The sequence below is a fragment of the Poecilia mexicana genome, unplaced genomic scaffold (assembly GCF_051168715.1).
Source record: "Poecilia mexicana isolate PSO_F unplaced genomic scaffold, ASM5116871v1 scaffold_6, whole genome shotgun sequence".
NCBI classification, from domain to species: Eukaryota; Metazoa; Chordata; class Actinopteri; order Cyprinodontiformes; family Poeciliidae; genus Poecilia; species Poecilia mexicana.
The window spans coordinates 23,085,770-23,112,438 of record NW_028263375.1 but is presented as its reverse complement, the minus strand read 5'-3'; the positions used below and the strand labels follow the sequence as shown (position 1 = coordinate 23,112,438).

Here is a 26,669-nt window from a genome sequence, read left to right as displayed (position 1 = left end):
GTTGAGGATTACACAGTTTGAAAAGGAGGAGAAAAAGTAGCGCAGAAGAAGAGGACTGGGGAAAAATCAGAGTTAATTATAAAAGACACAAAGTAGGAAAGCAAGACGCATGAAGATGAATAAAGTCGGGATAATGAAGTAAAAAAAAAAAAAAATTAAAAGACCGTGGCAGAGCATGTTTTAGTAAGAAAAAGAACAGAAAAAAAAAAGTGAAGTACAAGTGAGCAACATTTGTGGCGCTAATTGGAAGTATAACGCTGCAAATCTATACGATAGGAGGTGATTATGAGCTGGACCGGTTCTCTGTTCCAACCCGGAGCTTTGAAGACTTTAGGAAGAGATGTGAGGAAAAAAAAAAGAAAGAAAGAAAGAAAGGACACTATCCCCGGAGTAGGGAGCCCTGGGTTACCATAGAAACAGGCCTGACGTCAGAGCATGCATTATGTGATTACTCATAGAGTCTGTTAAGGAGCCAATAAAACAAGGGACCATTACTCACACACACACAAATAGAGAGAGACAGAGAGATGGCTGGAGCTCAGGTTACACTTCAATATCCACACACACAAACAGCATAATCTCACTTTTTTTTTATGTTTTACAAATCATACTACTGATTTTGAATAACGGGATGCTTATTCCTGTTTTGTTTTGGGGGTTTTTTAACAGTCGGTAAACAGGCCAGGACCATGCTGAGGCTCAAACGTGGTCGATCTCAGGCTGCAGCCCACGAATCCATCCCATCCAGGAGGAGCACAAAGACTTCCTCATCAGCACAGCCACAAGCATAATATCACTGTCAAAATCTGCATGTTCTGCATTCCACACACTCTGACCCATGTCTGACAAAATACATCAAACACTGACATGTACACACATGTGGGGCACCACACACACACGCACACGCACCCACGCATACACGTACATGCACATTTCCTTTCGCCATCTCCCACACATTCTCCTCAGGGAGTTAAAACACTGTTAGGGCTGATAAGGATCCAGGCAAATAGAGTGGATAAACAGACATTCTGGTAATTAAGAAGCACTGACCTATCAGAGGAGAGTATGCACAGACAAATATGTGATCCAGACTCCATTACAAAGGCCGTGTACATTCCCACCACGGACACCATTAGGTGAGTGTGTACAGACAGCAAGAGCAGAAAAATCCTGAGAGGGAGGACACACACAGAGAAAATCTAACAAATCAGCTTTGGAAAATTCTAATAAATTCAGTTTTTGTCTCGAATTTTTATTTTGTCATTTCCAGAGTTTTGCAACCCCATCAGCATTTATGCATAGACTACTCTGTGCAGTGGTTTATATTGATTGTTTGCTCTTTTTTTTTTATGAACATGATCAGTCAGCGTCTTTGATTTTGTTTTCCCGATGGCATGTGACGTACTTCCAGTAGAACTCGACAAAAACACCAACCCGATTCTAACTGCTGATGGTATAATCTCGTAAATCACCATCATACGTGTTTTTATTATTCTAATATTAATACTCCTTTTCGGCAGAACCGTCTTGGGATTTACGTGAATAAAATAGATTTTTCTTGCATCTTAAAAACACAAACATCGGAGACAAAGCTGCAGCTTCGTCTCTTTCCTCGTGAACATGACATTGTATTCACAAGCGTCGCCGAACCTCAGACTATCTGTATATTTAACTGCCCTCGTTGTCCATGACGCAGGTCCGTTATTGCATTTTGGACAAAGTGCTTCGTGACACTGCTCTGGCACAAGTGTGACTGAGCTCTGGCGAAAATCTGATATAGCATACTCTGCATCATCACTAATGTGGTTACGGAGATACCATATCTGAGATGATCGGATTAGAGGTTTATAAGCCCAGTAGCTTGCCTTGCCTCTTTAAGTTGCTGTGAATGTGCCTTATTTGTGGACTGATTAGCAGGCACACATGGGTACATTCATGCATTACAGTGTGAGCATATGTACCCCACGTGTGTGTGCGCGTTCGTGTGTGTGCGTGTTCGTGCGTGTGTGTTTTGAAGCAAGCTGCAGTCCATCTGGCAGGCCGGTGAACTCAATGAGTCTTGTATTCATGCAGCATGCACAGCAACATCCGCCGCCCGAGGCTCTAACCAGGTGCTCTGACACCATGAGTCAGAGAGCTGTGTGTCTTAGCAAGTCACATTTTCTTCAAACTGTAATTGTTAATGTCATCAGTAAACTTTGTAGGACTTTTTTTTTGTCAAAGAAAAACTACAGCAAGTCACTTTGAGGTGCTTGATGTCAGCTGCCCTTAAAAAGTAAATATCTATATAATCGTGATAAAATCAGCTTCTCACTTCACGTTCTTGTATTCAAGGACACAAACAAGAACACGACCACTCCTGCTCACTGAAAAAAATAAAAATAAAAAATGTCCCCCAAACTAAAACATCCACCATTTAGCCACACGGTTTTTTGTTTTTTTAATCTGTTTTACGTCACTGTGTTCGGCTGATGATAAGTTTGGTATGTCTTCTGGATTTTAGACGGGAAAAGTACAAAGTACAAACAAACCCTACAAAACAGCAGTTTATGAAATACATGAAAATGTTTGTTTTTTTTAATACAAGACGTTGTATGTAAGAGACATTGGATCGTTTCACATTGCAATTTGATCTCCACCTACTTTTATTTCATACATGTAAACAAACCCTTTTGCATTCATGGTGCAGCTGCTGACCATTGCTTATCACATTATTTCTCTATATGGTTATTATCTTCGATGTCTCATCTGAGTTTAGACAGTCGTTTGTTTTAGACCCTACATTAATTATTGCCGTCTATTGAAATAAAGTCTGAAGTTAGGATCCTTGATCAAATAAAAAAGCTCAGAGGTGGTAAATAGTATTTATTAGAGTCACATAACTGTTTTTCCTTACAATAAACTATGCATAACTAACTCATTCATTTTTGAACCAAAAGTAAAAAGGTACAAAAGCATAAATGGGTGCAATGAGAACCTCCACTTAACACCAGATATATATAGGATGAACATCCAAGTGATAAACTTGCACGTTCCTGTTAATATTGTACAATTGGCTCCAATGTCTTTCTGGGGAAGAAGTCTTGAATGCGAATGTTTGCAAAAACAATTGTACAAATGTGTTAGCTCGGGGGAATTGGTTAGATTGGGTAGGAAATTAAAAGAAAACGATCACCGACATTTGGTTTGATTGACTTTCACCCTGCATGACTGAAAGTGGACGAGGTCGAGGTCATGCAGTTTGGTGCTCCGCTGCTGCTCATTTGGAAAGCTGCTACAAGAAACTACCAAGTATGAGCGGCAGGTGGGGAAGTAAACTGCTGCGGATGTTGATCTATTATATTGAACAAATTCAGCATAGAACAACAGCGAAGAAGAAAGACATTCTGCCATTTGTTACATGCAAAATGAGTAATTACAAGTATTAAAACATTTAGCATCAGCAAAAAATGAACAACCCAGCCAGAGCACCGAGCATCAGGGAAGAGCTTTACGGGGCTTTGGTGAGAATGTGTCACCGAGTCTCCAACATGTGTCATCTTCACTTCTCTAAACTGTGACTCCCGTTTCCAGTTTGTTTGTTTCTTTTCCAGCGTATGGTCGCCATATGTAAAAGGTCTGCAATGGTTCACTGAATCCTCATTTAATGGCCACCTTCCTGGAACCATCCCTTCTGTGTGTCTGACGTGTCCAAGTGGGGTAGTTATGTCTGTGTGCCTCTCCTCCACGCAAAACAAGCCTGACATCCAGCACACTGCTTTCAAAATGCTCCACCGCTGTCTGGAAACAACAAAAGACGCCGGTTATAAACCGAGGAGGCAGAGAAAGTAAATAGGACTGTGGGAAACTTTAAAAGTGCAAGTCTAGGAAGTAAGGAGAGAAGTCCTGCAGCTGTTTGGATAAGACTTGTTGAGGGCAAGTAAAAAGGGAAGTACGTAAAACTAACAGCAGGTCAGTTGTGAAAGGGACAAGAGGAAGGAGAGAGCAAGGAGCGACTATTGACTTAATGGCAGATTCAGCGTTGTCAAAGGGCCTCAGAGTTTGTGTTGTTTGGACTGGGCCTTCTGGAGCATGCAGTGCGATGATGGAAATCTTTCACTGACTCAAAGCGTGCTCACTGGTCCTTTCCCCACACCAGCTACAGAGAGGCTGTCCTAACCTTCTGCCTGTGTCGATCTGAATAGGCGCTTATTGCACTTCGCAGGGATCATAGGCCCTCGGCCTCCTTTACGTAAGACTGAGCTGCATGTGTGCCTGTAGCTGCGTAGAATCAAGTATCAGGAAATGCAATGAGCGTGCGCTGTTTATTTAGCTCTCAACAAACAGAAACACCTCAGTTGTTGCAATCGAGATCCCTCTTGAAAGGCACGAATTCTACGTTTTGTTGACTTTTGAGGGAACGAACTAAACAGCGATGGTATGAACAAGCTACAGAGGTGTTAATAGCGCCTGCGTTGGAAATTGAGCGCTCAACTCAATGAGAAAAAAAATAAATAACCTGGCCAAAAACCAACTTCATAAAATGATAGCGCTCACCTCACAGGGAAAATGACAGAGATATATTCTTGATAAGGTCCTTCTGCCGACAGCTGTAGAGTTTTGTAAAATATTATCTCATATTTATTAGACTCTAGTTGCTCTACTGTCTATAATGTGTCTACAGCATCCTTTATTTTAATGTAAATGGATTTAAAATGAATATATTATGGCAGACAGCATTATTTGTTTATTTAATAACTCTGGGTTATTCCTAACAAACTGCTTCCCTAAATGACACTGTTTGCAGTTTAACAGACGTTGTTTAGGCTGTTGAATGTTGGTCTATGTGGTAACTTACTGGCACAGTCCACTAACATCTGCAGAAAGCTCTAAATAAAACAGAGAGAGATGTAGAGAGCAGCTAAAATGCTAGTCAGTGATTAAGATGTTAGAAGCAAAGTACTTGATTTCTGAAGAAGAACGTTTCTTTTCATATGTTTTGTCATCGCAGGATTTTGCTACAGACGGTCAATGAGTAGAAACAAAAATCTTTGATCACAGAAAAACAGAATCCCAGTTCTGTTTGTTGCTTTTGTTGTTTAGCTGGCGGATGGAGAACTAACCAATGAGCTCAAACGCAAGGGCTGCAACTCTTTAAACGCTAACAGCAAAGTGCCTGGTCATGTTTAGGGATCAAATAAAAACTAATTGGTAAGAAAGAACTTGGATGAAGTTCAGGTTGAAACCCGGCTCTTTCACAGCTTGGGTCTGGTGCGATGCATGCACAGCGCTTGATGGTTATCATCCACTCAGCACATTTAGACTGAACCACAAAATGGGTTGATTTGTGAAGCCACAGCTAACAAAAATCTGACTTGGGTTATGTAACACTGTTTTCTCCGTAGTGATGCACAAAATGTAGCAGACAGACAATAGACATTTTTAAAAAGCTGAGAACTTACTTAGCAATGATTAAAAAAATATATACATTTATGCAGTTGAAAAATATTTGCGCGAATGCTGTTCACACTTCACAACGTTTAGCTCTTTATTTAATCCGTCAGACGTATTATGGATGCTGGTATTCTTTCAGCTTTTCCATTAAAATACATGCAAGAATTTCATCATCCAAACAGTTTGTGTCCTTTAATATCCAACTGCTTCGCTTTAGATTCAGCTGGAAACGTCAGTCAAACTCTTAGTTGAGGTAAATATCTTCTTGCAGTTAAATTTCCAGAGATATGAGTTCACTTCCAGCTGTACCAATATCACAAGGCAATACTGATGTCCTGCAAAGCACTTTGGGTAGTCTACTGTATGAATGGTGCTACATAAATGAAGTTGAATTGCCATGCCATGCTGTTAGACAAACACCTGTATTTCTGCTATTTGGTATGTTTGTACTCCACATTCTCAAAAGGTTTATTCTAAAAAAATTTGTTCTTCTAATATCTCTGCTGAATTGGACACTTCAACAAGTGCTTGTGCTTCCTCTCAGTGCTTTCTAAAAGTTGAACAGTTTAAAGTACTTACACAAATGCACTTTCTTGCAAATATAACTTTCTCTACACATTTGCAGGCAGGTTAATTTCCACCACCTCAGTTTCCTTTCTCCTTAATTGTGTTCCTGTGCCATTTAGCACCACCTAAGCCTCTAATTTGTTTTCTAACTTGTTTCCCTGTTTGATGATACTCATGTAGCCTACTGTGGTGTTATAAAATCTTTTTTTTTTCACTCGTAGCAGCTGCCTAATGCTGGTTGAAATAAAAAAAAACAGTAAAGATACAGGCCAGAAAACCAAAACTATGAGTTAATTTATGCTAAAGCACCTCAAAATCTGAGAAGGACTGCAGACTCAGGGAATAGCTCTCTGTGGCTTCATACTGTGGTTATAAGCGACGCCTGTATGTAGTCATGTGATCTATTGTTGAAAAAAACAAATGTATTGATTACAGACTGAAGGAATGAAAAAAAAAAAAAACACGGGTTCTCCAGTAGGAATATGAGGTTGAGCAGTATCATCAGGCATCTGGAACAGGCCGAAAGTACGATTTTTAATAATAGGTGTACAAAACAAAAAGATAAACAGAAACAACCATGACTGACAGAGCAGAAGGAAATACTTCGCCTGGAATCACTGAAACAGGGCTGAGATTTATGGAGCAACCACGTTACATAACAAGAGCAATGTAACTGAGAGACATAATATAGACCTGCTTCAGGCCTCTTTCTACCCCTCTGAGACCTGTTATGAGAAAACCAGCAAGATATGACCCGAGTGACCCACTAAGAGCCTCCCGTTCATCATGCTCTATCTCTTCTGCCATCGCACAGCAGACAGCCACATCAGTTCGCACCTGCATACAACCGCAAACCCAAATGAGACCCTTCTAAGCGTTTCTGCGTTGTTAATTCATTTTCTTCGGACATTTTAATGGAAAATAAAAGGCAGAACTGAGTGTGCATACAAAGTAGGTGTGTGCGTGCGTGCGTGTGTGTGTGGTGGCTCATCTGTGCAACATCTGCTCAACCAGCCCAAGGCTTCTCTCCTCCTGAGAAGTGGGTCACGTTTCCTGATGACGTCAAAAGTCCTTCTGCCTCTTCGGTTTGTGGAGCTCTGCCAAAAACCGCCACATGCCTACAATGGAAATCCTTTCCCTGAAGTCCTGGTGAGTTGCCAGGCAAATGTGAACTTCTGGTAGGTAATTGAGAACTAGATCTGATCATCACGACACAAAGAAATAAGTTGCAAGGTTTGATTATTCATGTAAGCAAATAGGTGGAAATCTGACATTTTTTTAGCACCAAGGTGTCAAGAAAACATACAATAACAAAATTAGTGGCTCTACTTTAGGCAGATGTTGAGGACCTGACTCTGAGCATTTCCCAAAGGAAAAGATTAAGAAAAAAATTAATTAGATTTAAAGAAAGATATTTGGTGAATTAATCCAGTGCCTGGCAAGTTACACACACTGACCAGAGAGAGTATGAATGAAACAGAGTCTAAGGGAAAATTGTGAATGGAGAAAGTCTGGAATTCTAAGGAAGCTCTAGACATAACCATAAAAAAGCTCCTATATGTCTGCTGTAGGACACATTTCTTACCTCTTAAAGATCAGTAATAGACAAAATACTGCAAGTACCGTGTTTCCCCGATAGTAAGACACCCCCGATTGTAAGACGTATTGGGGGTTTCAGGGGGGTCGGCTAATATAAGCCGTACCCCGAAAGTAAGACATATGTCTTACTTTTCGGGAAAACACCTCTCATCTAGCTGCGTGCCGCCTCCTGCCCACGTCCGCACCGTCCCCCTCTCCATACGTCGCCGCGTCTGCCACCTCCCTCTGATCCAAATGAGCGCCGCCTCCTGCCCACGCCTGCGCCGTCCCCCTCTCCATACGTCACCGCGCCGTCCCCTGCACTTGTCACTGTCGTTAATTTTATGGTTAAAACAAAAAATTCGACAATTTTTTTCCAATATAAGACATACCCCGAAAGTAAGACATAGTGGGGCTTTTGGGGATAAAAAGAAAGTAAGACACTGTCTTACTTTTGGGGAAACACGGTACTTATTGAAACAAGGCTTTTCGTCCTGTGTGTGAGGGTCATATTTCACTGGATGCTAGCCTGGCCATTGCCTTCCTGCGCAATGCCGTTCGAGAAAGATTCTCACTTCCAGTGCAGTCTGGGTTTTCTCCCATTCACTCAGATTGTCTCTGATTGATTTTTGACAGGACCAATCAGCAAACATAAGGAGAAGTTGTAAACGATGATGTCGATTTCCTGCACTGTTTTAGAATTGTAGTCTGCCTGTAGTTTTAACGAAGTCGTTCAGTTTTCTTTGTTACACTTCCAAATATTGACATCAACAACCCACCTCGTTTGGATCGCAATTTCAGGTAAGCTTCTTGGCATTGAACTGACGCGTTACTTACATCACCGGCAAACATTAACAATGGGGTAAAATTTAAAACCTCAACAGTGTCCACCCCTCCAGGAAGTAATTGTTTTTCAAAAATCGAGACCCCAGACCTTCTGGACGAAGCAAAGTGTAGGGGCTGGTTTTTACCAGGCTAATTGGATACTATTTATGCAATAACACTTAAATCTGAATTTACTTTACTATCGTCAGGCAATGCAAGGTATAGTGGAACGATGATGTCTAAACCGTTTCCTTTTACTTTACTTTAGTCTTTAGTCTGTTAACATTAAAATGGGAAAAGAAGCTGAAACATCAACGTATCGCATGAAAAGCCGTGTGTTAAAAAAAAAAATCATCATCCTGTTTTGAACTTTACATCATGTTATAATGTCATTCCCTCATCAAAAACATACCCGGAGTGTTGCTTTGATTCTTTCATGCATGTTTGAGGAATCCTTGAATCTCCTGCAGCACTTAGCAAACACCTGGTGGAACTGAACTTATTACACAAACAACTTCTCAGTCCAACGTTTCTAGGAACGAATGTAAACGGAATCAAGGAGAAGCATTTTTGTGACGGCGTGCCGAAGAGGGAGTGTCAGTAGGAGTAGCAGCTTCTTAACCCTTGTGCGTGTGAGGACTGAGGCAAACGCAGAGGGCTGTGGCAAATGATACAAAAGTTTTACATGTGTGGGGTCGGTTGGACCCCATTTCTAAACACAAGGATTAAAGGGAGAGTTATTTTAGACATGTACAACATTCTCTGAAAGTTGGTTGTGGAATAAAAGGCCACTATGTGTCTGGAAATTACATAATGCCTCCCTCCCTCTTTTAAGCCCTTTTCAGATTAACAGTTAAATAGAGTTGAACCAGCGAGATCACGGGCCGGGCATTCCTTCAGAAAATGCAGCTGAGATCGGGGAACCAAAGTAGCGTAGCCTACAACTTGCAGCATTCACCAATATCCCCAAAATGCATGTAAGGGATTTCCTTATCCTGTTTGAGCAAACCTCATGTAAGCTGCGCAGTGCTTTAAAAACAAGCAAACTTGCACGGCATTTTCAACAAGCTGTTGGTGGCTACGGAGGGGCAGCAGAGAGTCACTCAGAGGCTCTGCTCTGTGCAAACCCACAGACTGAGCTGCTGCTGCTGTCTTTGCTTTGCATCAGATTCAAATGTGCCACAATCCTGTTTCGTCCCTAAAAGTCTTTCTTTACTGGTTACAGGTTTGTTACTACTAGATAAGGAAGGCAATATTGGTGAATTGACTTTAAATATGCATTTTGTGCCGGGTCCTTGTGTTTCAATGAGAGGAGATACAAGACACATAGGCAACTGATTTTGTTTTTTTCATGTTTGTTAGAAAAAAAAATAATAAAGAATTAAAGAATATTATTTTTTTTACATCTTGTCATAATATAACCTAAAAATTCAAGCTTATTATTAGGGTTAGTGTGACCAACTCATGCATAATTGTGAAATTACAGAATTTTTAATTGGATCTTGGGCTTTTAGTCGACCATTCTGACACAAATATAAGCATTTAAATGTTCAGCTTTATGGTAAACCTCAACCCCACTGTCACTTTTAACAGTTTTAACAGGTGTTTTTTTTGTTTTGTTTTTTTTTTCAGGAGGTACCATGTATTTAACACCTGACCGGTTGGTTTATGTGTCCCTACTGAAGACAAAAATTCCCACAGCATAATGTTGCCACCACTATGTTTCTGCACGGGGATCGTTCCTTGAGTAATTTGTTAGTTTTTCAGCACTCATTACGTTCTCCTTCTTAGCAAATGAATGCAATTAAAATATATTTTTAACAATAACATCCTTTTTCCAACCGTATGAGGTCAGATGTACAGAGTCCACAACAACTTTATCTTGATCTGTTTAGTATGTTTCCTTGGTGTTTATAAAGCTGCTTGTTTATTGAGGCTATTTATTTACAAAGCCAGTTAGATGCTCTGGATATTACTTTGGGCCATTATAGTTAAGACCTTTGAACATAAAAACTTTGACACATTCCAAATTTTTATTTGTAAATGAAAAAAAAATGTGGTGAAACTTAGCTTGCCTTTTATCATTTTATACATTATGAATAGCTACAATTTCTGTTTATTTTTTTTTATCTACTGAAGTGGCTCAAAGCGAGTTTCATAACATTACATCACTCGTAAATGTTTATGGTGTGTCCCTGAAAATGTATATTCCATAGAAACTCTATGCGACCAGCCTAATTCAGCACAGATCTTTGGATGTAAATCGCATGTTTAATAATTGAAAGTGACTCTGAAAAAGCAGCTCCTGACCCAAATTCTGAGACTTGCACAACTCCAAGGAGTTGAAATGACCTGACTGACAGACAGATGTACAGACAGAGTCCTTCCCCCCCACCCCCCTTACATATTTGGACAGTAAAACATAGCATTGAGCAGGGAACAGCAAAAGCCTTGTTGGCTGCAGACACAGACGTGGAGAGCCAGAGAGGCAGCGGGCAGGAGGGACAGGAAGGGCTCACCATGCAGAAGTTACAATAACACATTTCCCTGCATCACAGCACTAAGCTGGAGATTGAAGCTGGCTGCTGGGTAAACTGACTAACATATAAGTTTGATGGATTTTGTTGTGCATTCATAACCATTTCTCTGTGGTTAAAGGTAAAAGAGGTAACCCATCTCAATAAGTTTTATGGCACAAGAAATGCTTCAAATTCAAAATGTTTGCGAAATCTTCAGCTCCACCATGAAGGAAAAGACTCTTGTGTAAATTTATCCTGTAAGGAGGAGAGGAGAAAGTGAGGTGAAATATTGCAACTTAAAAAAAAAACTACAATCCTGACAGCTTTCAAGCATATTTTGCTCTGTTTATGACCAGCATTATTACTCTGATACACAGAAGTGTACGTAAGTGCTTCCTTTTCTCCAAGCAACTCCAGAATACCTTGTTGTATTTGTGCTTTTATGTTGTAAACCACAGTGAATGGAAGCAGCTAAAAGTTTCACTTTTCTACACAAAATCACACTTTGTTTTAAATGTACACACATAAACAATATAGTAAGTAGAACAGCTTATTTCCCATCTTTAAATGTTGAGAGCAAACTTATGATTTCACACCATAAATCAGGTTAAATACAGCAGAAAGTCTGTATGAGTTTGTGCTGTTCAGGTGGAGACTGTCTGGGCTTACCAGTCTGCAGCAACAACATATGAGCAGTCAGAAGTGTCATGTCTGTGTCTGGGCAATTAAAGTCCAGTCAAGTCCAGTCCAGTGAGCATTTCCAAAATAAAGCCGCTTACAGACGCTTTAAACATTAATTAAGCATATATTTGAGAAAGCATACATTGGCCAAAACAAAATGTTTACTTGGATATTAAGTCAAGATCCACTGAATCAAAATACATCATGTTTTAGGATGCTGGTATGCCACCAAAATAAACCTGATACAAAGATATGCCAGAAAGATGCTATGATGTAGAAGCATTTTTTTATGAGTCATGTGACTTTATGCCAAGAGAAGGTGCATAAAAAACATATAAAAACAGAAAAGATGCAAGTCTCTGTTGCAAGTAATAATTGTGAATGAGGTCGGAAAGTTCGAAGAGATCAGTTATTTGTGTTAAAACAATAGGTTATAAACAGGAAAAAAAGTCAGTTTTCTGTTAAAAGACAAAATGTACGTGAATCTTTCTGTTTTAGAGAGATCTCGTTATAAAGTGTATTTTAACATTACATGTCTGCTTTGCAAAACAATGACAAGGCTGATTGCAAAATAAAATCAAGCACGTTTTCATTTCTGTGATGCGCGCAAACTGAACGTAAATAAGGCTACATTTAGGTACCGATTTAACATTTGTTGGTAGATTGAATATAGAACGGTTCTGTGGACAGATTTTAAAGAGGTACTTATCCTGAATCTAGGCGATGAAAGACTAACTACTCTCATCTATCACTGAAACCCTCAACCTGTGTCGCTCTCTTGAATTACATGAGGAATTAATACCAGACTATGCCGGGATTTATTAGACAAAGCCAGTCAGAGGGCTTCAAAATGTGCAAAATGTTCCTGTTTATCAAATGAATTACAGCCGCCGTTGGCTCCGAGATCAGTTTTTGAAACCGAATGTTGAACATGGAGTGGAAATTAAGAATGCTTCTATTTGTTTTTAGCACATTACATTTTACCGCTCTGCAACTCAGGAGGATTACCTTCCTCTCGACTTCCAGCTTCCTGTCCCGTAACTCGCACACACAGTTACTTCAGTGGACGCTTCTCGGGCCGATGTGAGAGTGTCCATTCATTCAGCGCAGACCAGCTGCACACCTGGTGACAGCACAGGATGGTGGTGTTGGCTCAGGTCACAGTGTGCCAGAGGGGGCTCAGGGTTGGTGAGCGGGCCCACAGGCCTGTCCTTCAAACTTCTGCTCAACCTGCACATTCCAGCTCATAGCAGCGGGGCGAGTGCAGGAATGCCACCCTATGTGAGGGATGACTGTGTTAACGGAGGTGTGACTGAAAAGGCCCTTCAGAGGATGGGCAGAAATGAAAGGAACATGGGAGCAACGTTCAGTTCACTTTCGGTATCAACCTGTCAATCATCTGAAGAAGTAAAAACATCCGCGTCAGGCGCTCAGTGAAAACAACAAAAAAATCAATCACCAAAATGCTTTTATCAGTTTGTAAGTACTGCTTTTTATCGTTTGTCACATTTATATATTTATAATCACTATTTCAGAGGAACATTTTATCTATTCAAATAAATACTGGCGAATTATTAAACAGCTAACACTGCCCTCTCTACCGCCAGTTTTACACATTTGGCATCTTGAATAGAGTAAATCTTTATTATTGCGGACAGAGAGTTTGCAAAGTGTAACAGGAGATGAGATGACATCTCATCTCATGTCATCTCATGAGATGAGATGTTGCTCAGTTTACTGTAGCAACACGAACGCTGCTGCATCAATGTGTGGAAAGGAAATGCTGGAATAATATTTAGTTAAAGCCAAATATCTTTCTATGGATTTGAAATGGAATATTAATACACTGTGTTGTTTCGAGGGTTTCAGTATTTAGTATCCACACTCAGTGTCCATATCTACAATGCATTAAGAAAGTATTCATCCCACTACAGATTCTTCTTCTTTTTTTTTTTGATGCGCTTATATGTTTCAGGTATTCGAGCCAACTTTTATATCAAAGAGAGCCAGAGTAAATACAAGAGACTGTTTCTAAACTAGAACCTGACCATGTGTGAAAAAGTAATTACCAACTAAATGTCAGAAGGCAAATATCTTAGGTCGTTTCTGGGTTTATAGTTTTGTTCATTTGTTATCTGTGTTTTGCCTTGGTGCTGATTAGATCAACCTTGTTTGTTTTACTTTAGCTCAGTTCATTTTTACTTGTTTTCTTTAGATCTTACTATTTATTTCTTGTGTTTTTGTCATTTAGATTTGTTTTTTTTCAGCTGCCCTGTTTGTGTTTACTCCTCCTTGGTCCCGTGTGTCACTCTTGCTCTCCCTCAGCCAGCCTTCTGCTCTGCCCTCACAGCTGCGTCCATTCTTCCAGCATCCACTCTCCACCACACCCCACACTGGTTTCTTCATTAATTTCATGTGCCTTGTCCCCGTTTGTTCCTATTATTTCTTCCTGCGTTCACCTTGTTGCTGGTAAGTTCTCGTTTTATCATTTTTTTCATTAAATTATTCAACTTCATTCGCAGCTGACGCCTGTTCTGCATTTTGGATCCATCCTCACCATCACACACCGACACAAATCTAAAACCAGGTTTTCAGTAGTTGACATTGCTTTGGAGGAATTTTGGTCCATGCTTCTTTGCAGAATTTGTTTTATTATCCAATTTGGAGGGCTTTTAGCGCTTAAAGCCCTATTAAAATAAAATTACAGCAAATAAGAATAGGATTTAAGTGTAGACTTTGACTAAGTCACTTCAAAACAATCACAAAACAAAAACAAAATTTCATTATGTGCTTTCAGTCTTTGTCCTAGCTTTTGGGATATTTAGCCTACTTCATGCTGTAAGTGGGTTCTGTTTAAATTATTTTTTGGCTATAGAGGCCTGGGGATAAAGTATAGCCAGTCAAAAATTTTACTAAACAATGTGACCATGGACACAATACGAGACATTTGATAGCCGATTTACTGCGTACTGCATATGCAAATGGTAAATGGCCATTACTTGTACAGCACTTTATCAAGTCCAGAGGATCTCAAAGCGTTTCACACTACATTCAGCCAGTCACTCATTCATTCATTCACGATGCTAAGCTACTACAAGGTAGCCATAGCTGATCTGGGTCAGTCTCACGGAGCCGAGGCCACCATGCAAAGTCAAAGATCAACAAACTTCTATCACTGTCGCCACATGGTGTGATATGTGAATAAACATGCTTGGACATGGTCGCCGGCATGTGTTGCCAACCCACATGTTTGTGCCTAAAACCGTTTTCAACCGCGTTGCTGAAACAGTCAGTTTATTATGATGACACAAACACACACACACAAAAAAAACCCCTGAGCAAAACAACTGCTTTAGCAAAAATAAAATTCAGTATATAATCAAAACCTCAACACACGTAAAGCTTCAGGTTGTTCAAATTTGAGTTAGCAGCAGGGAAGCAGAGGTGTTAATTTGCATGATGTGTGCTGGGATTGGGGGCCTGCGCCCGTCTACCAGTTTTAGCTGCGTAAGGTTTTGTCTGTGGTTTAGGGCCCCTCCGTTTTCCTCAGAGCAGACTCAGCCTCTCAGGCTGAAACAGCTGGCAGCCATCAAGATGCCTTACATTAACTCAAATGCTTGCACACATGCACAAACACATGCAAGACTTCCACAATTTCCATGGTAATCAGTTGGGAACAAAAAAGGTAGCAATGCCCAAAGTAGCGATTTGAGTGTAACGGGATATTCAGTTTAGTCTCAGGTCTCTGGTTCATTTAGCTTAGATGGTCAGAAGAATATGAGCTACTGTTCTTTCTGCAGATAAAGACAGTAAAAGTATTGGACTCGGATTGGTGAGCCATTTAATGCTGACTTCATTCTGCTTTATTAGAAGCTGGGCCTATTTGTAGCAACATTAATAATAACTTATACATGTTCTCGACCATTTGATCTCGATTATGAAGAACAAACCAAAAAAAACAAAGCATTATGAATTAAGAAGGCTTTAGTAAAGAAATTTGATCATCTGTCTGCGGGACAAAGGGTTTATGAAATATGAAATTTAACACTGAAAACTGTATTTAGAGCAGCTCTAGGTAGCAAACTCAGCTACATCAACAACGTACAGTACAGATGGTAGCCGTCTGGCTAACTTATCTGCCAAGACTCACATGAAAACGTTAAAGTTATGGTTTCTTATAGCTCCCTAAGTCTAAACAAAAATGTAAATAAAATATTTCTGATAATATTAAATCCTTTAAATACTATGTGTCAGGTGTGTTTTCACTACAGAAGAAATATAGTTGTATAACAGGCTAACCTGTAAACTAGGTCTCCTGTAGTAAGTGTTTTGCTTTGTTTATTTACTAGATGTTGCATAATCTGATTTGCCCCTCCTTACAGCCCACTAGAACCTACTTTTAACACTAATAGGGTATGATGTTTACTTCATTTGAAAAATAATTGATTTTTTATTGTGTTAGCTCTGTTCATATAACAAGGTGTTTATTCAGAGAAAAACTGAAAGTGTATCCGTGGTGATATAGTTAACACCTGTTAATCATTCATTCACTCCACAGTGAAGCATAAATGGCTTGGAGGGCATCGCTTCTCCTCACACTAAACTTGTCCACTCAGTGATTTGAAAAAACATTTACCAAACTAGAATTTAAAACCTTTTCAGTCTAATTATTTCCGACTCAAAGTAAAAAATGTCCATAAAAACAGATCTTTTTTTTTTTTTTTTTTTTTTTTTATGAACAAGAATTGGTACTGCTTTCAGTTTTGGTTTTATTTTCTATCAGAAACAAACCTTCTAGTTGAATGATAACAATTTTACATATTTTATTGTCAAGGGCAGGGAATATTTTGGGCTTAAATATACTTTCAAATTACAGACAGGCGTAATTTTTTATTTTTTTATTTTTTTGCACCAAAGTCGAAAGGACTTCTGGGCCACAAAAATTAACTATATTTTAATGCTTTAAAAAAACAGATTCAAATGCTTTTTCTTATTTTCTTTGCTCGTTAATAAACTAAACATCAAAGACTGTATGGAGACTAACAGTCAGATTTTTGCAGAACACGAATCCGAGCATCATTGTGTTGTTGAAAAACAGACAATTTTCTAATGTTTCTTTCCTCTTTTGTTCTATTTTGACTGCAGCGGACTGGTTAATAAAAATAAATAATGTTAAAGATTAAAAAACAAAGAACAAAAGGCGTCGACAATTGTCTGGGCTTGCAGGCAGGTTTGATCGGATCATGCAGAGGGCCATAAATGGACCCGTGGATTATATACTTTGGACATTCTTGATCTGAGACATCTTATCGCAATACTGACAAAAAATTAATTGTGACATAGAAAACACTGCAGAAAAGCCGTAAAAAAAAATGTCTCAATCACAGCACGTGAGTTAGAATGCTGTTTTGCTTGGCAGCTAAACAAAAACCTTGAATGACCTACTTTCATTCCCACCCCAATTCATCCGGAGCTCGCCTCCTCCTCATATATGCACACCAGAGCTAATGCACAGGGCTTGGATGGATATTTGAAGTGTGAATTTGATTACCCAGTTATCTGATATACAGAAAGCTACATCAGGATCTTCTTCTTTTGCTTTTCTAAACTGGATACGAGTCGAAATGGTACAGAAAAAAAACAATAAAATAAAATTAAGCTTCATATCCCATGAGGTTGTGTGTTTAGAATACAAACAAGTAATCAGAATGAGGGTGTTCGTTGCTAAATCACTTCCCTACAGGCTGTCACCAACCTGCAACCCAAACACAATTCAATTACAGCAAAAATAGACTGCGAGGAAGAAGCGTTTACAACGGCATCAGGAATTGCATTTGGATCTCTATGCACAGGAAGTCATTACCATAGCTTTTAGGAATATCTCTGTTATCCGAGTTAAGAAAGAATTTCCTCCTCCATTTGGGATAATATTTGTGTTGGTGTCATTCTGAGGACAGAGAGCAATTGCTGTGGAAAGGGGCGGAGCTCTTGAGAGTAAATGGGGGGGGGGAGGGAAGGCGGGTTTCCACTACTAATGTCGTCGAGCGGCTAACTCCCACTCGCTGCCTAATCAGTTCTGCTCCAACTTTGCAGCTCAGATAGATTTCGTGAAAAACTCCCAGTCTGTTGCCTGCTTTGCTTTGCTCTCTTACTGCGAGGGGAGAAAGTTCTGCGACAGCGCTGATGTCGGCAGCAGGAGGGAATCAAATTTCCTTTCATACTGCAAAAAGGGATCCACACCGCTGCTCCACACCTCATCCTCCACTTTAATATCCCCCTGCTGCAACTCAGGAGCCTGGCCTGTCATTTTGTTTTAGCCTGAGAAGAAGAACTATCCCACACAAGCCTTCGCTAACCGCTATCAGATCAGCTGGTAATGACTTTTGTGATGTGGATGACGACCGCAGCTTTGCAAAATGTGCCTCTTTAGAGAGCTGATGGATGCTGGCAGCCAAAATATAATCACGAGGAGTGTGAATGAGTTTACGAAGGATAAACTTTCCACACTTAGATGGCAATTTAGAAGATGCCTTGGTGGAGTTTTGTTTTTGTGCAATTTAATTCAGATTAAAATGTTCTTACGAAGAGGAAATTTTTGTGAAAGAGACAGTTGAGAGTATTCGAAGTGGGGTTCTGCTGATAGGTTATGACCAGCTAATATCTTTCTCTGTATAAAACCAGACGAGATGGTTCCAGAGGCTGAACGTAAACGCTAGATGTGGTCTCTTGTATCGAGCTACTCGTGTGGTTTCAGCTCCTTTTGCTGTCATGTTACTTTATTTGTAATTTATTTGTGTTTGTGCAACTGTAATACATGAACTTCCCTCGTGGAGATCGTCTCATCTTTCCTCATCGTCAGAGCAAAGTCTTGAAACAACTTCAATCTGAAAATATGTCGTAGCGGTTTATATAACCACTGTGCTATAAACCTGTAAACTGCTGTCACTTTGGTTGTTCAAAGAAAAGACTATATGCACAGAAAATGGAGGTTAGAGGAGCAGCAACAATGTTTGTTGTATGTTTCACCCTGTGTGAAACATACTGAGAAGGGAACAGGTAGAGTATTTCTGTTTCGATTTATGCATCAGATGCTCGAATCCAAAGCAACTTACAAAGTAGGATGTGACAAAGCTGTTAATATCAAACATAACAGACTCAGCAAGTGCTATTTTTGGACATATTGGTCTGATTTAGAAGTAAAGAGGTGCGAAGAGCAGAAATATTGTGCTTCAGGTGGATCCATTTCTAGCAGAATATCTGTTTTAATCTGAAAATATGACTAAGCCAATAAACATCATGTCACATCGGATCGGGTGTTTTGTATATAAATGAGTAATCAGGAAGAAAATATGGAGCTAAATTTATCCCATACGGGCTATCCTAACAACCTCCAACCTCAGCAGTTTTTTATTTGAAAGCATTTCTACCAGTAAAGGATCACTCATTGAAGTCATTATAACAATGTTGCTTTTTATACCACCTTACTCCCAACAGACTGGAACACTGTTGACAATCTTTCCATTTTCAGGGTAAATAATAATCGACGTCGGCGTAAACAGCCATCAGACGCAAACTGTGTTATAAAGATAGACTTAATATTATTGGTATAAACCACAAAACTCTTTTTGACACAGGATTTTTTTAGATGACCTTTGACCTGTCTCAGTCTAACCATTAGTTTCACGAGCTATACTCAGTTTATACTGAAAGAAGGTGGAAAGTGTTATTTACTGCAAGTATGACGGTAAATACTGACAACTACTTTAGTGAACCTGATTGGAAAAGTCCTGAACTCTGCCTTTTATGGACGTTTTCATTATGATTTCAGTGGCTATTGGGAGGCCTGGAGCTCAGCAAGGGCTTAGTGACAATAGCCTGGGGCTTGAGGTTTCAGGGCCCCCAGAACAAGTCTTTCCTTCTGTTTTTGTTTTTTACTCAATATATGTTTTGCACGCATTTCCAAGAAAAACCCAACACTCCGTCTTGCTAACATTTGCTAACTGTTTGTGTAGATAACAAAAATGCAGCTATTGGAAAATTAAGATCTCACATACACAAACATGACCCTTCCGTGATCCCAAACATGCCAGATAAAGCAACAGGAAACTTTAACCGCATGCCCCAAGCCTCTTTTTTTTTTTTTTTTACAGTATTCCTATACTGCCACATAGATGCCTGGCAATATTTCGGTCTATTTTTGTTTTGTATGTTTTGTACTGATGGCGATATGGGTGTTTTTTTTTTGTTTTTTTTTTAAAAAGATAATTTGTAAGACAATGGTTAAAACTCTTGAAGCTGACGTTTCCCTAATTATCAATCTGTTGTATTTTTCCACATCCACCTGAAGTCTACCTTCCCTCTGTGGTCGAATGTCGAGGTTGAATCTCACTCTCCTGTCAGAGCTATTCTGTTTATTAAAGACCTAATGTCACCACATGTGCAACAAAGCACGGCTTCGTCTTATTCTTCAAAACTTTCTTTATTCTTGATTGAAGCAGCAGGTGACCATAAAGCAACAAGTTCTGGAATATTTTCAAATGTTTTTAGCTATTGCATGGTAAATCGTGCTGTTTTTTTTTTGTTTTTTTTTTTCAGAAAACTGCAGGCGGCGTCAGCTAGACCGGGATCTTCTTTGTTCTCGTCAACATGAGGAGGCTGGATCGTGGGTTTCACCCCGCAAAACAAAGCCTGCCCTAACCCACCCACACCCCACTCAGGGGAACCCAGAGCGAGCGAGGTGACGACTAGAGTGGATCGGCACGGGGTTGTTTACACTCTCTAGACCACACAGACAAGACTCGGTCAAGACGGCATATGTACACCATGTGTGTCTCAATTACAGACGGGGGGCCACCGCCGGACAGCCGCTCAGATAAAAGGGAATGGCTTTGTTGTAGAAACGTTAATATATTCCTCCCCGTTTCACGCCGTCCGTTAATGTCCCACAACAAAAAGTTAAAACTTGGATCATCTTTCAGTAAAGACTTCCAGCAGGGCAGCGTTGCAAAGAGAGCGTCCAGAGATGATGGAAAGGTCTGAAATCTCTCCAAGTATTGTTAACTCTACTTGGGTCTTAGTTCAGTTTAATCTGAGGGAAAGTTGAAGACCAAAAAAGTAAAATGTGGCTGAAACTGTGTTACTGAGTGAACTGCAGCTTTAGGTGATGATTTTAGGGCTGTGTCCAAGTCTGAGGCTATGAAATGTGGGAATTTTTCCTTTTCCACGTCTGACGTATTTGGCATTGTTTTAATAGTGAGAATATGTTTATGTTAAGAGTTCAGAAGGCATGGGCCCACATCAGATTTTCACGGTATGACAACGTTGAGTAAAAATACCACGCTTTTATGCCATCATGGTATTTACACAAGATCTCACTACTTTTCAAGCAAACAAGAACATTATTTTCTATGTGGCTGCTAAAATCGTGTAACTTATTCGTGATTACAGTTGTATTAATGATGTATTTCCCTCTAACTCGTGGTTATTTCGATTTTGAAACGCAGTCTTGAAATAAAGAACACCTATAATAATAAACCTTTTTGCAATTGTGCTCTTTTTGGAGTAACACAAGATGTTCTTTTAAAACATTGCTACTTCAACAAGACTCCCCCAAGCCAACAGAGGCTTTCAACAGAGACTAATTTTTCCGAAAGAAGATGGATTTCAAAACCTCAAAATGCAATGATGTTTGCCAAGAGACAGACAAATTTTAATAATCCCTTTAGAGAAATTCTGGAAAGCACAATAAAAATAATTTAAGGATTTTTTTATTTTATTTTAACATCTACGTTCACTTTAGATTTATGATGACTGGCAACGTCCAAAATGACACTTAATGGTTTGATAGATGTGTTAACAGTCATAATTTGATCCCAATGCTGCAGTTTAGTCATTTGTGTGTTAAAATGCTACACAATTGTCAGACCATAAGTTACTCAGAGATCCAGAATACACAATTTATTTACAGATGTCATCTACTTCAAATGGGGCGGAGTATTAAGGTCACTTTACATTTTGAAAGAAAGCAGTGAGTATTTTTAGCGTGTTTAAAAAAAGTCTATAAAGGATGAGAAATCAAGTCGGAATGTTTAGATTAAAGTTGAAAAACTAAGTTAAGATTAAAGTCAAAATACTGTGATAGAGGCTTGAGTTAAAATGCCAAAAAACTAAATATGTTTTCAAGAAAAATGATGGCAGATGTAGCTTACAGTACACTAAACAGGCACAAATGCAAAGACCAGTGAGAGCTAAAATATAGTGATTACAGCATTTTTTAAATCATTTCCCATAAATAATCTTAACTTTATCATCAGTCTTCAAATGTATCCTAAATTAAGAAAAAAAAAGTTTTTTTTCCAGAACTGCCTCTAATGCACCGTCATATGAAGCCCTGTTATCCTAAGTGTTATGAAAAAGGGCTGATCACATTTTATTACAACTTGAATTTCATGGTTAGCTGGCTAAGTGATCAAACATTATTGAAAAAGCACAAAGTAAAAACGATCAAATTACGGTCAAATACGAGAGACATTAGTGATACTGTGATGAAATCTCACTGACTTGTGGATCCCAAATCAGATTCTGCTTTGGACCCCATATAACCTGAGGTTACAAGACAAACATTTACAAGTTTGTCTTGTAAATGTAGTAAATGCAGCTGAATGGCAGTGTGCAGCAATGACTTGGGGAAGGACGGCGCCGCCTTACTCTATGTAGTCATAGAAAATTCTGGTTACTGTCTCAGACTTTTTCACCTCATGGATTTAAAACATAGAAACAACATGAAGGGACTTACTAGCATTTTGAAATTGTATCTGTTTAAACCCTGAAATAACATGTGAAATATTAAAATAACTTCTTAGTAAGCATAAATCATAATATTGTTTGAACTCTGAACGCAACATCCTTTTCACGGATTGCTCTTGGGGCCTGGGGGGGATAACCTGCAGTTAACAAGCATACATGAGTTCAGACACACACCATTTCCAGCCATACTTCCAGCTGGATTCTCATTCAAAAACAACAAAAGAAAACAGCATCTTTAGTGCACAACTTCCAGCAAAACAACAGCACAGGAAATTAATCAAAGTGGACATTTTAAATGGTCCTCAGCTGCAATGTTAACTCCACAGATATAAAGGAAAAAATACATAAAAGCCTGAGCTTTTAAATGCTACTAAATTTGTATTTTCACACTGCATTTTTTTTTCTTTTTCTTCTAGAGAAAAATAAACAGGTACCCGGAAAACGCCCAGTGAGCCCTGGGAGGTGAGCGCATCCTCCAACCGGACAGACTGACATGCAGCCTCTCGTGTCTCCTGACACTAACACGCTCTCCAGATCGCAGCGTGAGCGACGATCAATCAGAATGCTTGTTTGCCACTCACAGATTCATCATCTGACTCACTGATTGCAAGTTTTGCTTTGAGGAATCCTCTTTGCTGCATCGTCACAGACAACCGTTTCCATGTATCCATGTGCAGCAGCGTCAGAGGAGATTTAAAAGCCAGAGCTACAACATCCCCGCAGTATTTGAGGACAGTGAGCCGTGAGGACTGATGTGAAGAACGACAGTAAGACGAAAAGCTGTGGATGTAAGGATATCGTCTAACACTGTAGACTTAGCTTTGTTTATCAGAGGCACAGTTGGTTGAGAAAACTATTTATTTCCAATAAAATGCTTAACTGGGTGAGTCAATTTAGGTAGAATTTTATTTTTCTACCTAAAGTTGTCAAGCTTTAGTTTCAGTAAAGCTTGACAACTTTTTTTTGTTTGTGTTTCTATAGAGATACACCAATCAGAGATCCAAATCGGATATCCATTGATTGGCTCTGAATGTTGATCGGTAGATCAACTATTTAACGGAGTGTCTTCATATGAATTAAAACTGGTAATTCCCATTATTACTGGTACGTATGCACATCAAACAATAGTGTACTTTAATGGGATTTTTTTTTTATCTTTTGTTTGAAAGATGAACATAAAGGTTAGGCAATCATGCTTTGATGCAAAAGATGCACAAATCTTCTATCAAAGTGTCTGCAGCACTTGTTTTACATGTTTCATAATTCATAGTTCAGACCTCGAGGAAAACCGGAAATCAGTAATAGGCCAAAAAATAAGTCTGATCAGAGTAACTCTACTTCTTGATAATAATTTCAAACAGGTTGCTTTAGAAACTATTATTAAAACCAGATATGAAAAAATTGTTTCTCAAAATCTGGGCGATTGTAGGGAAAAGTGTGTAAAATAGATTAGACTTCTTGATTGGAAACATCAAGAAAGTGACTTAAAAGAGTTGAGAGCTGCACAAGATACTGAATCACAATTATAACTGAAATATCAGGCCATGCAAAGTCCCAGTCACAAAGGACTGCTAGTATGCAATATTTGGTGGTAAGCTCAGGAAGAGTGCTTGATGGAAAACAAACATACTGGTGATGGAAAAGAAAAAGAGTAGAGGTGAAAATATGGGAATGTTGTAACCAACGTCGTAAATTCAGCATAATGACAAAGTGCTGTTTTTATAATATTTCTTTACCTAATAAAATATGCAAGCATTCAATCTCTCCAAAGCACCTCGTCATGCATTACAATGCTAAAAAAAAAAGAATAAGATTCATAGTTATAATCGTATTAAAGCTTTAGTGATGGGAAACATTATTTTGGAGAGGGTTTCTTTTTCCAATTACTGCTCAAAATTCACAAAAATACCCTTAAAATAGAATAAATAAAAAACGTGATCAAAAGTATGAACTTTTTAAAAAAAAGAAAAAAAAGGGGGTTGGGGGGGGGACCACAAACCCCAAACTCGAGGGGATGAAGACCAAAGCAGAAAGAGAAAAGCTGAATGGGACAGAAGCGTCTTACCTGGTCCCTCTGGATGCATGGCAGAGAGGTCCGTCGGTGTGACTTAGTGTTGGACTGACTGTGTGCCATGTCTGAGGCTATAACTGAACTGGACCTCCTGCGCCTTTTAAATACAGGAATCTCTTCCCTGGCTCCTGTCACGGGGGTGCAGCCCTCCTTGTGTGTCCCTTGTTTAGGCAGGAGCCTGTCAGCATACCTCGCCAGCAGGATGCCCAGCACTCCGACCAGGTACGCCACGTACGGTCTCCAGGCGGCTCGCACTTTGTGCAGCGACAGGAGCGAGATAGTCCTGGCCACGCTGATGAGAACGATCGCCGATGTGCCCTGGTTCAGCCGAACTACCATGAGTACTCCCGCGACCGCGCAAAGGAGCACAACCCCGGCCGCTGTGGCGGACAAGAACAGCTGCTCATCTGTCCCGTCCAGAAGAGACCACGCCGCGACTTCGCCCAGGTGGCACAAGGTCAGGAGGGAGAGGAGGGTCTCGATCAGCACCCCGCAGTGGATCAAGTACACGCCGACCCAGAAGAAGGCACATACGAGCGCAAACAGCAACGACAGCGCACTCCAGCAAGTTTGCAACAGCTCGGCTGCGCAGTCTGAAACAAAGTGGAGGGGGGACGGTGAGGGCGAGAGTGTGTTGTCAGCGCTGCTGCTGCTGCTGCTGGCCTCAGCTGTCCAGCCTGCGCATTTGACCAGGGCGGCGAGGACGACGGAGAGCGAGCCCACGCACGCAGCCCTCCGGACCCTCTGGGAACTCCAGAGTTTGTTAAACATCAGCCTGAGCCACGCTTCGCAGTCCGGGTCGCTGCACCGCGGGGTGACGCGTGTTTTCACATACCCATTGCGATCTGGTGCGCCGAAGCCTTTCTTACGAGTGCTGCTCTGCGTACCGGTGGTACTGCAAGCCTCTGTAGACATCGCCATCACTCATGGCCCGATATGAAGTATGAGGAAGTCTATAAAGCATCTATACAGGTGTGGTCAGGGGGGAGGCCAGGGCTTGAGTTAAGTGTGGAAAAAACACTCATAATGTTCGGTGCAAAAATGTTGGGAAACGCATAGGACGCAAACGCACACACGTCTCTCCTTTTACGCATGGATCTGTTTAGTCTTCTCTTTGTTTTCCAGGTGCGGGACGCAGAGCTGCATTAAAAAGGAGCCTGGGTGACAGTAGAGCTCAGAAGCTGTGCTACAGATCTAGGGCATTGCTCCTCTCTGCACGCACGTCCCGCTCGGCCCTCTGCGGCGCGCCTTTTTTCACATTTTCTGTCATTCTCTCTGCTTTCAGACTCCAGGAAACAGCAGCAGAACCTCGGAAAAAAAAAAAAAAAAAAAAAAAGAAAGAAAGAAAAAAGAAAACATCAACCCCGTTCCGCGACCATCCGGACCATAAATGATCTGTTTGTCCTCCGACTGAAATGAAATGAAACAGTCCCTCCGGTGCACTTCCGAGGATAAACTCCTTTGGCGGATTTGAGCTGCGAAGAGCGAGTGTCCGCTCGGCGTTTTCTCGATAAAATCCGGAGCGTTTTGTCACCAGCTCTCCAACCAGCCGCGAGTGTCAGCTTATTCACACCCACGAGTTCCAACTTTTTACACAGGGAGCAGCGGTGAAACCCACCAATTCCCCCCTGTGCCAGCCCAGCTGGAGTATTTCTGCAACTGACTGAGGTTTAGTTGTTTTTTTTCCCCCTTCTTCTTCGTTTTAGGGTAGTTTATGTTTTCTTTTTGTGGGCTATGAGATTATAATATGTGCTAATATTTATTTAATACAAAGAAATCTGTGTAAAACATATATGACTTTTTTATTATTATTATTATTACTGCAAAGTCTTCTTGTATAATTATAATGTACTGGAGCAGCCACATTTCAGGCCATGTGACATCTTGGTGGGCACATTTTGATTTGTGGCCTTGGTGTAATGTTGTTGCAAGGTTGCCAAGGTAAATTTTCCATCTACAACCAGTGCCTTGCAAAAAAAAAAAAAAAAAAAAAAAAAAAGACTCATATCCGTTTAAGTTTTTAGCATTTTTTATCATTAATCCGCAAAATTCAGTATTTCATGGGGTTTTTTATGAGATATACTAAAATAAAGTAGTGCATAATGTAAATCAAAAGTAAACATGATGGTTTTCAAATATAGAAAATAAAGACAAAAAAAATCTGAAAGGTGTGTAGTACAATCAATTGC

At 40.0% G+C, this 26,669-nt stretch overlaps 1 protein-coding gene across 1 annotated transcript in view; it reads right to left on the bottom strand.

The window, feature by feature from the left end:
- The window catches only part of LOC106916499 (cGMP-inhibited 3',5'-cyclic phosphodiesterase 3A), a 92,179-nt gene extending 66,170 nt beyond the window's left edge, over nt 1–26,009 (bottom strand). Inside the window, exon 1 of the mRNA XM_088006437.1 lies at nt 24,475–26,009. Within this exon, the coding sequence (XP_087862563.1) occupies nt 24,475–25,401 (927 nt within the window). The 5' untranslated portion in view covers nt 25,402–26,009. The remainder of the gene's footprint in view (nt 1–24,474) is intronic.
- Nucleotides 26,010–26,669: the final 660 nt, after the last annotated feature.